Source organism: Ornithorhynchus anatinus, chromosome 9 (assembly GCF_004115215.2).
Source record: "Ornithorhynchus anatinus isolate Pmale09 chromosome 9, mOrnAna1.pri.v4, whole genome shotgun sequence".
Taxonomy (NCBI): Eukaryota; Metazoa; Chordata; class Mammalia; order Monotremata; family Ornithorhynchidae; genus Ornithorhynchus; species Ornithorhynchus anatinus.
Genome location: NC_041736.1, coordinates 35,412,547 through 35,428,359, shown reverse-complemented (window position 1 = coordinate 35,428,359; position 15,813 = coordinate 35,412,547). Strand labels below are relative to the sequence as shown.

Below are 15,813 nucleotides of genomic sequence, written 5' to 3'. Positions count from 1 at the left end.
TGCATATATATATATATTTTTGGCTTTCTATCCTACAGGCTATGTATTTATCAGTTTTTCTCAGAGCACCAACATCTCCTAAAATCTTGCCCTTTCTGGAGAACAAGGTTCAAAGAAAACTGGCTCTTTCACTTTGTGGCCTTCCCCCCCACCCCGCCCGCCCTCCCTCCCTCCCCTAGCCCCACCCCTGACCCAAAATAAGATGGCTCCTGGGCATGTCATAAATAACCTCCTTCCTCTCTGCCTGCCTCTCTTCACTGCGGCCAACACAAGCCGCTGAGATCTAGGCTCTCCGTTCACCACATCTCTGTGGAACTCAGGGAAAAATAAGCAGCCGGTCTCCGCCGTTCAGACCGTGGTTACGTGATCAGTGTTCTCTTGGATCTCAATGCACTCGATCTCTTCGCGTTCCTTCCTTTTGGCCCGTTTCTTTTTCTTGTGATGCTTTTTGGAGGGAGGAAAGAAAGTTAGGAACACGGGTAAGATGACAAAACAGTGCAGCAGGGTGCAGCCGCCAGTGAGCAGCAAGCATTTGAACAGTGTGAAGGTCAAGTTTGAAGGCACAAAAAGGAGGGGGACCAACCCAATAAGGAAAGTAGTCACGTTCTGCAAAATGGCTGTCCCATGCTCTTGCAGGGAGTTTTTGATACACTGAGTCCGGGTGTGCTCGGTCGCTAATACGAATGTGTAAAGCAGGGGTGCACAGTGATCCATGGCAAAATTTAAAGTGTAGATAAGGCACAAGATAGAAATGCAATCCATGTCCACGTTCCACAGTGTCATCAAGCCTAGGACTCCCAGCTCTATGGAGGTGACGCTGAGGATGAGCCAGAAGTTTCCCAGGGGATGGATCACAAGGAAAAAGGTCAACACCAACACCACCAGGACCCCAAAGCCCGAGATGAGGACCGGCATGGTTACCGATAAGCCGTACTGGTCCATGAACACAAAGGAAGGATTGAAGACAATGAACCTGATGCTCTGTAATAGGGAAAGTGGCCTTAGCTTTTCCAGCAGCTCAATGACTTCCTTCTGCTTGTTCTCGCTCGTCCTCGCCACCAGGTAGACCCGAGAGGCGATGATGTCGCTCTCGTCTCCGGCCTTGGAGAAGATGATGTCGTTGCGGAAGTGCTGGAACTCCGGTTTCTTCAAGAAGGTGTTTTGCAGCACGCCGATGAAGTCGCTTCTGTTGCTGGCACTGATGTTGCCGGCCTTCAGGAACTGATAGAACTGCTCGATCCAGGACACCGTGTGAAAACCGCTGCAGAGTTTCTTCAGATCCTCTTGCACGGTGCTGTTCCAGTACTCGAGCGGCTCGTAGACGTAGAAGCCGATCACCGGGCTGTAGTTGCTAAAGTACTTTTGCTGGACGACTGCATAGGAGACGCTTGGGGAATCGCTGGCAAGGAGGTTGATGATGTTGGCCCCGTCGCTGATCTGTAAGCACCCCATGAAGGAGAAGGAGGCGTAGATAAGATAGAGGATGACCACAAAGGGCTTCACATAGATGTTGGTGATCCATTCGTTGTAGTGCTCACGGAGGAAATGCTGAATGAAATGGTTCTGGTAGGGGTTGGTCTCATGATGGGAGGTCTGTTGTCGCCCGTCGTTCATCATGGTTTGGAACCAAACGGGCTTCCGGTCCAGGTACTCAGGGGAAGGAATCTTGCAGCAAAAGACACTGTGGTAACGGTTCTGCTCCAATTGGCCGGCAAAGACTAGGCAAGACCCAAAGAAGGAGAATATGTAGAAGTAGTTCAACAGGATGGACACGCACATGTTCTGGCAGAAGACTTTGACGGCCTCGATGTTGGTGAACGGACTGGCGCCCATGCCGAAGGTGATGAAGTACAGGCAGCTGGTCATCGTGTAAGTGACCATGACGTCCGAATAGGCATCTGCCACCCTGTCCTTGAATGGCAGGGTCTCCCTGGTCCTCCGCCATCCAGACAGAAGCTCAAATATCCCTTTAGTTCCATGACCTAAAAGCATTAATAAAAAAAAAACATATATATATGCATATATATGTGAATAGAGCTTCCTACTTACCAGCCCCAGCACATTCAAATGGGGTCAATCACTAAAGAGCACTTGGCTTTTCAGTGCTTATCGCTTTTAATGACAATATACAGTGACAGATTCAAGGCTACTGCAATCAGTTTCCATTCATTCACTCATTCAGTTGTATTTTTTTGAGTGCTTACGGTATGCAGATCACTGTACTAAGTGCTTGGGAGATGAGGACATCAAGGAAGGAGGCCGGGGAGACCGTGGAGGGCCTGGGTTGCTGATCCAGGGCAGCACACAGCCTGGGGCTCACAGGCTTAGTCTCCACTGAACAGATGAGGTTCAGAGAAGTTAAACCACATGCCCAAGGTCACACAGCAGACAAGTGACGGAGCCGGGACTAGAACCCAGCTCCTTCTGACTCCCAGGCCCATTCTCTACTCACTAGGCCATGTTGCTTCTCCTCCCTTCTACCTCCTACCCCGGCATGTCTTTTCTAACACTGCCTGTAGGGAGTGGGATGAACAGGTCACTCCTGAGCTAACCAGTCAACTCATGGTACTTTACTGAGCACTCACTATGTGCAGAACACTGTACTAAACACTTGGGTGGGTATAATGCAGCAGAGTCGGTAGACACATTCCCTGACCGCAAAGAGCTTACAATCTCGTGCAGGGCCCTTTGCCAGCACCTGGCCCATTTCAGCTGAAACACTAGAACTGCCTTTCCTTGAGATTTGACCAGCAGAAGACAAGGCATAAACCAGTTATTGAGGTTGGTCTATCTGATGATGCTGCATTCCTTACTTTCCTCAGAAACCTGGAAATTATAGGAACATTCTAAATGTTGTACAACTTAACTGTTCATTTTTAAATGACTGGGGACATTGGGCCTGACCCCATAGCACACCGGGACAGTGAGATTTTCATCAGCAGTAACTCACTGGATTGCCAAACACAAATAAATACGCTAGCCAACATCTAGACAAGTAGGGGTTTAGGCCTTCAATTGATACCCAAACTGCTTTTGCTATCGAGAAGCAAAGTGGAAGCAATTTTGAGCAGTCAGTGTTTGTTCTTGCTACCTCCTCAATCTCATGCTTCTCTGAAGAATTTAGAGGAGTAAGGAAAGGGGAAAGGCTGAAGCTAGCAGGTCCCTTCATAATAAATGACTCTACGGCTCACCTCTTTCCCTTCCATCGAAGCTGAAAGTTCCAATAGATGGCTCGGAAATGGACAACTTTCCAAGAGTTATGATTATCTTCCGTGTGCCTCTACTCTTCACAGCATGGACTAGTGGTAAGAGCATGGCCTGGGAGTCAGAAGGACCTGAGTTCTAATGGTGGCTCTGCCACCTATCTTCTCTGTGACCTTGGGAAAGTCACTTTGCTTCTCTGTGCCTCACTTTCCTCATTTGTAAAATGGGGATATTTGTTCTCCCTCCCCCGCTTTGACTGTGAACCCTTTGTGAGACAGGGACTGTGTCTGACCTGATTATCTTGTATCTACTTCATTCATTATTATAGTGCTTGGTGCATTGTAAGCACTTAAATACTACTATTTTTATTAGTACAATTATCATTGATAATAAAGCTGCTACCTCTTCCGCTGCTTCTTGCTGACCTCAAATTCTGCACTGGAATCTTCTCTGCCAATGGATTCCAATTGCTCTTGGGCTACTCTCCAAGAACACCATTAGGAATCACATCTGACTTGAGAACAAAGTGGCATCACCCACCATGGAAAATGGACAATCCACTTCCTACCATTAAGGTAAGAGAATGATCTGCTGCACTTTCTGCAAATGAGAAGGGGTGAGGGCAGAACTGCAGCTTTCCATGCTTTTATTTTCTTAATTTAACATTCATTCATGGGAATTTTCCCTGTGAACAATGATCCTCTTAAGGAAAATCCCCAAGAATTACCATTAGACATATGGAAAAAATGAAAAAATAGGAAGTCATGGCTAGCCCCAAGTCTGCAGTCATCTGAGGACCTGAAGATGCATCATGACATGTAGGTAGAGCACACACATGTTGTGTGTTTATCTAGGCTGTAAACTTATCTCTAGAATGTAGCTCGCTGTAGGCAGGGAATGTGTCTGCTTATTGTTATAGTGTACTCTCCCAAGCACATAGTCAGTCCCTTTGTTCTTCCCCTTACCAGCTCCACAGCAATTATGTACATATCTATAATTTTCAGTGGAAAGAGCCTGGGCTTCGGAGTCAGAGGTCATGAGTTCGACTCCCGGCTCTGCCACTTGTCAGCTGTATGACTGTGGGCAAGTCACTTAACTTCTCTGTGCCTCTGTTACCTCATCTGTAAAAAATGGGGACTGTGAGCCTCACGTGGGGCAACCTGATTACCCTGTATCTACCCCAGCGCTTAGACCAGTGCTCTGCACATAGTAAGCGCATAACAAATACCAACATTATTATTATTATTATTATTATTTGTATTGATGTCTGTCTCTTCCCACCTTTAGGCTGTACGCTCGTTTTGGGCAGGGAATGTCACTGTTTATTATTGTATTGTACTTTCCCAAGCGCTTATTACAGTGCTCTGTACACAGTAAGTGCTCAATAAATACAATTGAATGATTGAACGCTTTGCATACGGTAAATGCCCAATATGATTGAATGAATCTGATAGTTCCGTCGGATTGTACTCTCCCAAGTGCTTACTGCAGTGCTCAGCACATAGTAAGTGCTCCATAAATACCACTGATTGACTGATGTGCAGATGCCACTAGAACATATCCTGTTATATTAAATCTGCGCTATACCTCATTTTAAAACATGAATGCTCTATGACAAATGGATTAAGTAGTTTTGCACTGAACTACTCCTGAAGAATGGGATATACTGAGATATTTTAAATGATTAGGACTAAATTGTGGAAAAAACAATCCAGGCTTATTGCTCTTTTCTGCCTACACCTCCCATTCAAGCTGCTGGTTTTCATCTTTAAATTTCAAAGTGATTTGGGGGACATTTTAGAGGTTCTCGCCCTCTCCTGGATTATCATTACTGGAACTGAGAACTCCTGAAAACAGTTCTCTCACTTTGTGTTTCCTGAGCCAAGGGCAGAGAGCTTGCTGTCCTTAAAGGGCCAACTCCCCTGGAGCTCAAAACTCCAGTGCTCGAGTGCACAGTGCATCTGGTCATGGTGCCAGCCCCATCTGTTCCATTAAGCAAATGCCTGAACAATGTGGTGAATCAACACGGTTGAGAAGTCACAAATGAATTTAATTATTGGGTCTCTGAGGTGAATGGTGCCCAGAGAACTACTTACTCATTCAATCAACCTTCCCTAGGAGTTGTTTGAAATGATAGTAGATTGTGAACTAATTCGGTTGCAAAATCCCTGAGGGCAGGGATTTTTTTTTTATAACTCCGCCAAGCACTTGGTCCGGAACCAATAGATTTAGTAATACCCTCCATATTTTGATCGTGTTGTTGGTTTCCCAGTTAGAGTGTAAGCTCCCTGTAGGCACAGAGTGTTTCACTTCCATATTCTGTACTTCCCCAGCACGTAGTTCAGTGAATTGAACCAAGTGGGTGCCCAATAAAAGCTTCTACTATTATGACTACTACTTCTACTATTACTCCTTCAATCAATCAACTATTAACTGAGTGCTTACTATGTGCCAAACACTGTATTGAGGACTTGGGAGAATACAACACAACAGAATTAGCAGACAGTTTCCCTACTTCTATTTCTACTACTACATCTACTTCTTACTACTCCTACTCGAGAAGGAGCATGCTTAGGAGGGAGGCCCAGAAGACAAAAGAACCTGGATTCTAAATCTGGCTCTGCCACACTCCTGTTATGTGACCTTGGGCAAGTCACTTAACTCCTCTGGGCTTCAGTTACCTCATCTGTAAAATGAGGATTAAGAGTGTGAACCCCATGTGGGACAGGACTACATCCAACCTGCTTAACTTGTATCTATCCCAGCTCTTAGAACAGTGCTCGGCACCTAGTAAGAGCTTAACAAGTACCATAATTGCTATTATTATTACTCCTACTTCTCCTCCTCTTCCTTTTCTAAGGTCAGAGCTCTGTGCTCTGTAGGCATACAATAAATACAGTTGAATGCTGCAGAACCCTGGTGGATAGCAGTTGAGAAAGGGATTGTTCCCCTTGAGTGTGGTGGCTTTGTGAATATCGAGATGCGACGACTTGATCTCAAAAACAGACAAGCCATGTATGAGGTAAAAGATGTTATTGCAGCAAAGAACTAGTGATAAGGTCACCCAAGGCTGATCCTTCCAGCTACCAATTTGAAATTTGAATCAAATTTGAATTTGAAATTTGAAAATGAAATCAAATTTGAAAATGAAGGAGGGACACACACACACACCCCTCCCCCGTCCTTTCTCAGCCTGCTTTGGAGCTATCACTTAACTCATTCCTTCTATTTGTAAGTTAGCTTCCCAGACTTTCAGCAAAAATGGAACATGAACTGTTCGTTGTGGGCAGGGAATGTGTCTGCCAACTCTCTTGTATTGTACACTCTCTAGCGCTTGGTATAGTGCTCTGCAATAAAATACCATCGATGATAATGATGTTCTAGACATTGTTCTGTATTTGTAACAAAGACAAAGGTAAAGAAGTGATTAAATCCCTCATCTTTTTTTCCCCAACTTCTGCTCTCAGTTTTTCAATTTTGCCTAATGAAATATTTTTGACAATAATTTCCTACTGTTTCTCTTTTGTCTAATACAACTGTAGATGCCTTTTTTCCTTTTATGCCTCACACTAGATTCATCTTATGGGCAGGGAACACGTCTGCTAATTTTGTTGTACTGTACTCCCCCAAGTGCTTAGTACAGTGCTCTGCACCTAGTAAGTGCTCAATAAATGCTATTGACTGATTGATATTCCTAGTCTTGTTCCTTCACAGTTATGCATTATGTTCTAGTGGAAAGTATACAGTTCAAGGCACCTGGATTCTAATCCTGGCTCCACCCCCTTACCTGCTGGAGAATCTTGGGCAAATTAACTTCTCTATGCCTCAGTTTCCTCATCTATCAAAATGGGGATAAGATACCTGTTCTTTTCTCCTCGACTATGAGCCCCATTTGGTATAACAACTGTGTCCACTCTGATTACACTGCACTGTATTTGTTTCTACTCAAGAGCTTAGTATGGTGTTTGGCATGTAGCACTTAAACATCACAATCATCATTACTGCTTTATATGCGTGACTAGTGATTTGTGTTAATGTCTACTTTGTTTAATTTTGTTATATGCTCTATCATATGCTCTAGTGTCCATTTACACCCATTCCCTGGGGTGGCTTAACCCTATCCTAACTTTCCCTCCACCTCTTCGCCAATGACTCCCAAATCTACATCTCCAGACCAGACCTCTCCTAATCTCTGCAATCTTTCTTTTCCACCTGCTTTCTCTACCTACTTATCCCACTGTCACCTCAAGATAGCTTCTCATCTTCTCTCCCAAACTCTCCCCACCCTGTGACTTTCCATCACTGTTGAGCACACCACCATCCTCCTTGCCTCACCTGTCTCTTTTTTCGACTCTTTTCTGTCTCCTTCAGCGAACACATTAAGCTCTTGGTGGGCAAGGAACATATCTGTCTTTATATTGTACACTTAGTACAGTGCTTGGCACGCAGTAGGCACTCAATAAATACAATTGAATGAATTCAGTCATCCAATCCTGCCTGTTCTATTTCCTATCATCTCCAGAATCTACCCTTTCCTCTCCATCCAAACTACCTCCACACTGTTCCACACACTTGCCATAACCCGTCTTGCCTACTGGCTCAGCCTCCTTGCTGACGTTCCTGCCTCTAACCTTACTCCTTACCAGACCTCAGTTCACTGGGCTGCCAGAATCATTTTTCTAATATGACATTCTGCTTATTTCTTCTCAGTCCTTGAAAACCTCCAGCAGTTGCCCATCTATCTTCATCAAGCAGAAATCCCTCACCATTGGCTTTAACTGTGGTATTTGTAAGGCACTTACTATGTGCCAGGGACTGTTCTAAGTGCTGGGGTAGGTACAAGATAATCGGGTTGGAAACAATCCCTATCCTACATACTGCTCATAGTCTTAATCCCCATTTTACAGATGAGGGAACTGAAGCACAGAGAGATGAAGTGACTTCCAAAGGTCACACAGCCAACACGTGGTGGAGCCAGGCTTAGGAGCCAGGTCCTTCTGATTCCCAGGCCTGGGCTTTATCCACTATGCCAAGTTGCTTCTCCTAGGAAACCAGCTCTCTCCCTCCTACTTATCCCTGCTCTTTCCTATGACCATCCAACACACACATTTCCCTCCTCTAATGATACCCTACTTCCCACTGGGCCTTGCTCTCATTTGTCTCATAATTGGATCTTTGGCCGCCCGGTCTTGCCCGGAACTCCATTCCCCTTCATATTTTGTAGATCACTACTCTCCTCATCTTCAAAGCCCTACTAAGATGACCCCTCCTCTAAAAAGCCTTCTCTGACTAATCTCCCATCTGCCCACTCTCTCTCTCCCTATTGCATCAACTCTGCATTTGAGTTCTTCCCCGACCCTCACCGCTATAAAGCACTTAGGAAGCTCACTCCACCCTAAACCCACAGCACTTTCCTTATATTATAAGTATTATATTGGTCACTTTCCTTACCTATGGTTTATTTTACTGTCCATCTTTCCCACTAGACTGTTAGTTCCTTGAGGGTACAGATCATATCGACTTACTCCATTGCACTCCAAAGATTTCTGCACAAAGTGTTCAGTAAATACAATTGATTAATTGATTGCTCCTTAGCTCTCTGAATGACTGGGTTTAGTCAATTTACCACCTTGTTACTTCCGAGATGTTACCAAGCAGAAAATCATTACATACTCTCTATCACTGGATCCAAGTAATATAGCATGTAGTTTTAGCTTTGCAAGTTCATTCATTCATTCAATAGTATTTATTGAGCACTTACTATGTGCAGAGCACTGTACTAAGCGCTTGGATTTGTACATCGGTAACAGATAGAGACAGTCCCTGCCCTTTGACGGGCTTACAGTCTAATCAAAGTGAAACTGGGAGTGGTAGTAGTTCTAAACTGGGGTTGTAGGTGACCCCAGGAACCAATCCTCCAATTATATTTTGTATTCCCTGAGGGTGGGGAACATTTGTCTGATTCTTTGTAATCTTCCAAGGCAGTAATATAATGCTTCATATTCAGTAAGGCGCTCAAAAATTTGGTTTAATGATGCTGTCCATTATACTGATTTTTATCATTCTGTGAATTTGAGGCCAGTCTGCCTCAGTACAACTTGAGAAAGTTCTCTACTGGCAATTAGCTCCTGGATTGGATTTAAACAGTGAGTGAGGTCCTTGGGTCTCAATTTACCCTTTCTAGTCAGAAGAAAGTCAACGTTTTTTCTCCCTCAACTGACTGCATCTAGATCATACATTGGAGAGCTGCCTAAAACCTACTCCAGTGCCTGCCCATCAGTTGCTCGCTATGTTTTTACAAGCTATGGGGCTTTTTGTGATCCCAGAATTAGAACAGGGGGAGCTGTATAGCAATAAAGCAATCAATCATATTAATTGAGCACTTATGTGCAGAGCACTGTACTTAGCTCTAGGTAGAGAACAATATAACAGTAGAACAGAGTTGGTAAACATATTCTCTGTCTCCACACAGCTTACAGTCTAGAGGGGATAGCAGAGAAATTACAGGGGTCAGAGCCCCCTTTGATTAAGAATTCCTGGGCCAAAGAGGTATTTAACGCTGGGAAGCAGCGTGGCTCAGTGGAAAGAGGACGGGCTCGGGAGTCGATCATTCTCGGTCTCCTTCGCTGGAGCCTCTTCCCCCTCCCATCCTTTAACTGTTGGAGTTCCTCAAGGGTCAGTTCTCGGCCCTCTTCTGTTCTCCATTTACACTCACTCCCTCGGTGAACTCATTCGCTCTTATGGCTTTGACTACCATCTCTACGCAGATGACACGCAGATCTACATCTCCGCCCCTGTCCTCTCCCCCTCCCTTCAGGCTCGCATCTCCTCCCGCCTCCGGGATGTCTCCACCTGGATGTCGGCCCGCCACCTAAAACTCAACATGAGCGAGACTGAGCTCCTCATCTTCCCTCCCAAACCCGGTCCTCTCCCAGACTTCTCTATCACCGTGGATGGCACGACCATCCTTCCCGTCTCTCGGGCCCGCGATCTCGGTGTCATCCTTGACTCGTCTCTCTCGTTCACCCCACACATCCTATCCGTTACCGAGACCTGCCGGTTTCACCTCTACAATATCGCCAAGATCCGCCCTTTCCTCTCCACCCAAACGGCTACCTTACTGCTACAGGCTCTCGTTATATCCCGGCTAGACTACTGTGTCAGCCTTCTCTCTGACCTCCCTTCCTCCTCTCTCGCCCCGCTCCGGTCTATTCTTCACTCCGCTGCCCGGCTCATCTTCCCGCAGAAACGATCTGGGCATGTCACTCCCCTTCTTAAACAACTCCAGTGGTTGCCTATCGACCTCCGCTCCAAACAAAAACTCCTCACTCTAGGCTTCAAGGCTCTACATCACCTTGCCCCTTCCTACCTCTCCTCCCTTCTCTCTACCACCCACCCCGCACGCTCCACTCCTCTGCTGCCCACCTCCTCACCGTCCCTCAGTCTCGCCCATCCCGCCGTCGATCCCTGGGCCGCGTCCTCCCGCGGTCCTAGAACACCCTCCCTCCTCACCTCCGCCAAACTGATTCTCTTCCCCTCTTCAAAACCCTACTTAAAACTCACCTCCTCCAAGAGGCGTTCCCAGACTGAGCTCCTCTTCTCCCTCTACTCCCTCTACCACCCCCCTTCACCTCTCCGCAGCTAAACCCTCTTTTCCCCCTTTCCCTCTGCTCCTCCACCTCTCCCTTCCCCTCCCCACAGCACTGTACTCGTCCGCTCAACTGTATATATTTCCATTACCCTATTTATTTTGTTAATGAATTGTACATCGCCTCGATTCTATTTATTTGCCATTGTTTTTACGAGATGTTCTTCCCCTCGACTCTATTTATTGCCATTGTTCTTGTCTGTCCATCTCCCCCGATTAGACCGTAAGCCCATCAAACGGCAGGGACTGTCTCTATCTGTTGCCGACCTGTTCATCCCAAGCGCTTAGTACAGTGCTCTGCACATAGTAAGCGCTCAATAAATACTATTGAATGAATGAGTCAGTGGTCGTGGGTTCGAATCCCGGTCCTGCCACTTGTCAGCTGTGTGACCGTGGGAAAGTCACAACTTCTCTGTGCCTCAGTTCCCTCATCCGTCAAATGGGGATGAAGACTGTGAGCCTCACGTGGGACAACCTGATTACCCAGCATCTACCCCAGCGCTTAGAACAGTGCTCTGCACATAGTAAGCACTTAACAAATACCAACATTATTATTATTATTATTTAACTTGTAGTCTGAGGGATTTTACCCAAGTTGGCAGGTGGGAAGTAGGAGGCCGTTGGAACTGGAAGAGACTGTGTGGAAGAGAGCATGGAAGAGAGTGGGAGCAGGAACATATGGGACCAAAGGATAACAGTTTGGCTAGAGCCGAGGGAATGAGCAGAGAACAAAGGAACATGATGGAGAGTTGCATTTGGGGAAGGATGGGCTGATGGAGAGCCCGGTGGCCAATAGGAGCAAAGAGTTCCTACCATGTGACTGAGGATTTGGGAGAGGGGAGATGTGTCACTATCACATAAACAGCATGTTCATGTCTTGTGCCTGGGAAGGAAGAAGTGCTGAAGTCTGGTGAATAAACTTGAACTGCAGAAGAAAAAGACAAACAAGATTTTTGGCATCGGAAACACCGGCCCGGCTGATTTGAAGCCCACATCGCATCTGCGGGTCTGAATTCAGCTGACGAGTCATTAAAAGCTCACAGTCCTCCCTTCCCCTATCTAAACAGCCTGGGAAGCAGGGAGCCGCTACCGCTGCTCATTTAACATTCCCGCGCCCCTTTAGAAATGTAAAATGCCTATTAATCAATCAGTGATAGTCATTGGATGCTTACTATGTGCAGAGCACTGAACTGAGCACTTGGGAGAGTACAAATTCAGAGCTGGTAGACACGTTCCCTGCCCACAGCGAGCTTACATTCTAGACAGGGAGACAGAAATTAATACACATAAATTGTAGATATGTACATAAGTGCTAGGGGGCTGAGGGAAAAGGTGAGTACCAAGAGTCCAATAGGTAATAATTTCAGTTCTACAACAATGGCTGGTTTTGTTACTAGAAAATATAGTTGAGCTTGAAAGAGGCAACACTTAGGAAATGTAAAACCCTCATTTCCCCACCCATTCACCTTCCTCTCTGCATCTCCTAGGGGCTTGCGTCTGTATCCCTTAAGCAGCATGCATGGCTCAGTGGAAAGAGCACGGGCTTTGGAGTCAGAGGTCATGAGTTCGAATCCCAGCTCTGCCACTTGTCAGCTGTGTGACTGTGGGCAAGTCACTTCACTTCTCTGAGCCTCAGTTACCTCATCTGTAAAATGGGGAGTAAGACTGTGAGCCTCACGTGGGACAACCGGATTACCCTGTATCTACCCCAGCACTTAGAACAGTGCTCTGCACATAGTAAGCACTTAACAAATACCAACATTATTATTAAGCACTTTGATACCCTACAGCACTGATGTAGAGATCTTTATCTCTGAAGCATCCTCTATCCTTACTTTATTTTAGTGTTTGTCTTCCCAACTAGACTGATGTCTCCTCGGTGGCAGGGATCAAGTCTACTACCTCTGTTGCACTGTACTCTTCCAAGTGCTTAGTATCAATCGATGGTATTGATTGAGCATTTACTTGTGCAGAGGACTGTACTAAGCACTTGGGAGAGTACAGTACCATGGAGTTGGTGGATATGTTCCCTTCCCACAATGAAAAGATCCATTATTTTTTCAGATACCACAACTGCCAGATATTACTGTCCAACTACAAACTAATTGAGTCTGATGTACTGCCTTTGTATTATCAGCATGAACTTTAATTTCTGGTACTGACACCTGGTACACAGTGGAGAACAAGAGTGTTTCCAAAAGTCATACATAAGACAATATACGGGGTGGGGTCAAAGACGGACAAAGAGAAAAGGAACATAGAAATAGAAGAGGGGGTTTTTGTTTCTTTTAGCTTTTCTTCATGTCCAACATGAACAAAACCAAAATAACCACTTGTACCTTTCTTGAGTCACAAACATACCTTTATGGACTGATATAAAACCAACTTTACCTCCAAAAGGTCAAAATAAACCTGCTCAAATAGGCTTTGTAAAAAATAAATCTTGTCTCATCAATTTTAAAGTTTCCCTAAACTAAGGAGTACAAGAAAGTTAATGCTTGATTTCTGGAAATCTTCCAAGTGCTCAGTACAGTGCTCTGCATGCATAAGCGGTCAATAAAGACCACTGACTGATTAATGAATAAAACATTCATACCTGGCTCTGGTAAGGGCCAGCCTGAACAGCTGCAATCCCAGAGCTCTGGAATCTCACCGACTTGGTTGGATCCAATCCTGGAGTCCCCCTGATCGTGCAATGGAGTCTGCTTTTCTCTAGCAAAAGATGAAAATCCCAGTGGTGTGTTGTACTCACCCAAGCACTCAGTACAGTGCTTTGCACATAATCAGTGCTCAATAAATATGATCGATTGATGGGTGAATGCGAACCTCTCGGACCTCCTTCCCTAGTCAGAAGGGCAGGCAGATAATCTGGAGGGAGGAAGGGACATTTGCCTCCAAAGTGAAAAGTGGTGAGGAGAGAGAGAAGGTTTAAGAGGCAGGAAACTTCTGCAGATCTGAACAAATCTTTAGTCCTCTAAGGGTGCTGTCAGCATTCCCATAGCATTACACCCTGGGAGTTAGGATGTGGGGATCCTCAGTTGCACCAGAGTCTGCTTCAGAGCTGGCCATGAGCCCCTCCGGGTGAAGGTGCAGTAGCCGGAGTGATTTAGCTAGCCCTCCGCATCTGGCTGACAGGCCATGTTTCACCTGACTTTTTCTCTCCTCCCTCAGAGTCAAAGCTGACTAGAAGAGGGCTGGCAGTGATTCTGCCCCTTGGGCCACACTTCCCCAATTCCAGACTAGACCATTGCTGGGTTGGTTGCCTCTGTGAAAAGCCATCTTGGAGCAGGAGGGCAGGGCAGGGAAAGAGGAATGAGAGGTGGGTTTTAACAGGAAGTGATTGTCCTCTATCCCAGATGATGTCTAATTCTGTCCTCTATCCCAGAAGATGTCTAACTCTGGGCCTTCCCCAGGCAACAAGTGAAGCACTATGTGCCTCTAAGCAGGACCATGGGCCTTGTTATTCCTTCCCCAATATAAACACATTTCTGTCTCCTCTTCTTCCTCTACCTCTTCCACCTCTTCTCCCACTTCTTCCTCCTCCTCCCCTACCTCTTCCTCTTTTTCTCCTACCTCTCCTTCCTTCTCTTCCTCATCTTCCACCTCTTCCTCCTCCTTTTCTGCTTCTCCTCCTCTTCATCCCCCGACTACAGGGGCCAGAAAGCATACACACAGTTATAATTTCTAGATAATTTGAGAAGATGATCGCTCTCCCCACCTTATTAAAACACATCTCCTCCAAGAGGACTTCCCTGACTAAACCTTCATTTCCTCTTTTCCCATCCCCTCTGTGTCTCCTTTGCAGTTGGATTTGCACCTTTGATTTAACCCTTCCTCAGTCCCACAGCTCTTAGGTACATATTGGCAATTTATTTATTTATATTAACGTCTGTCTTCTCCTCTAGACTGCAAACTCGTTGTGGGCAGAGAATGTCTACCAATTTTATCATATTGTACTCACCCAAGTGTTTTGTACAGTGCTCTGCACACTGTAAGTGTTCAAAAGAAATATTGATTGGTTGAAGAAGAATCTGATGACTTACATCTTTATGCTAACATCTAACTTCAGCATTAAGAGAAACAACTCAAAATTGGGAAACTTCTAAAGGTACATGCAAGGAGATCCCTTCTAGGGACTGGTTTCTGTCCCATGGAATGAATACAAAGAAAACATTTGTCAAAGGCCCACTAGAAAGGATGGATCTTTCCCAGTTCAGTCAGGATGGTGCTTAGGAAAAGCCATGAGAGCTGTCAAAAGCAGTGTGGCTTAGCGGAAAGAACACAGGTCTGGGAGTCAAGAGATTTGAGTTCTGCTACTTGCCTGCGGTGTTTGGTTGAGTTGCAAAGTATCTGTGCTTCATTGTCCTCATCCGTAAAAAAGGAATTAGATGTCAGTTTTCCCTTGCCCTTATATTCGTATATAGGTACTCTCCAACATGATTATCTTGTATCTACCCCAGCCCTTAGTAGAGTGCTTGGCACATAGTACTTAACCAAGTATTAGCATTGTTACTATTAAAATGCCAAAGGTTGGTGATCAAACAAATTAAATGCCCAGAATCAAATAGAACAAAACTTTCATTAGGATGGGAAACAGAATGATGACAAGCAATTCCTGATGGGGCTAGTTTTCAAAACCAGAGGAGCAGTGTGGCCAAGTGGGAAGAGCCCAGGCCTGGGAGTCAGAAGGACCTGGGTTCTCATCCCAGCTCTACTAATGAACCTCTGGGTGACTTTAAGCAAGTCACTCCACTTTGTGCCTCAGTTACCTCATCTGTAAAATGGGGATGAAGACTGGGAGTCCCGTGTGGGACAGGGACTGTGTCCAACCTGACAATCCTGTATCTACCCCAGCACTTGGTACAGTGCCTAGAACCTAGAAAGCACTTAATGAGTACACCAAAAAAAGAGCTAGACAGTCTGTGATGGTATGGAAGGGGTGAGAGAATTATCTGAGAATC

The 15,813-nt window shown here is 45.5% G+C and overlaps 1 protein-coding gene across 2 annotated transcripts in view; it reads right to left on the bottom strand.

Annotated features, from left to right (window-relative positions):
- Positions 1-201: 201 nt before the first annotated feature.
- The window catches only part of PTCHD4 (patched domain containing 4), a 117,291-nt gene continuing 101,679 nt past the window's right edge, over positions 202-15,813 (bottom strand). For both annotated transcript variants that reach the window (XM_029072311.2, XM_029072310.2), the window contains exon 3: positions 202-1,982. In XM_029072311.2, the coding sequence (XP_028928144.1) occupies positions 349-1,982 (1,634 nt within the window). In that variant the 3' untranslated portion in view covers positions 202-348. The remainder of the gene's footprint in view (positions 1,983-15,813) is intronic.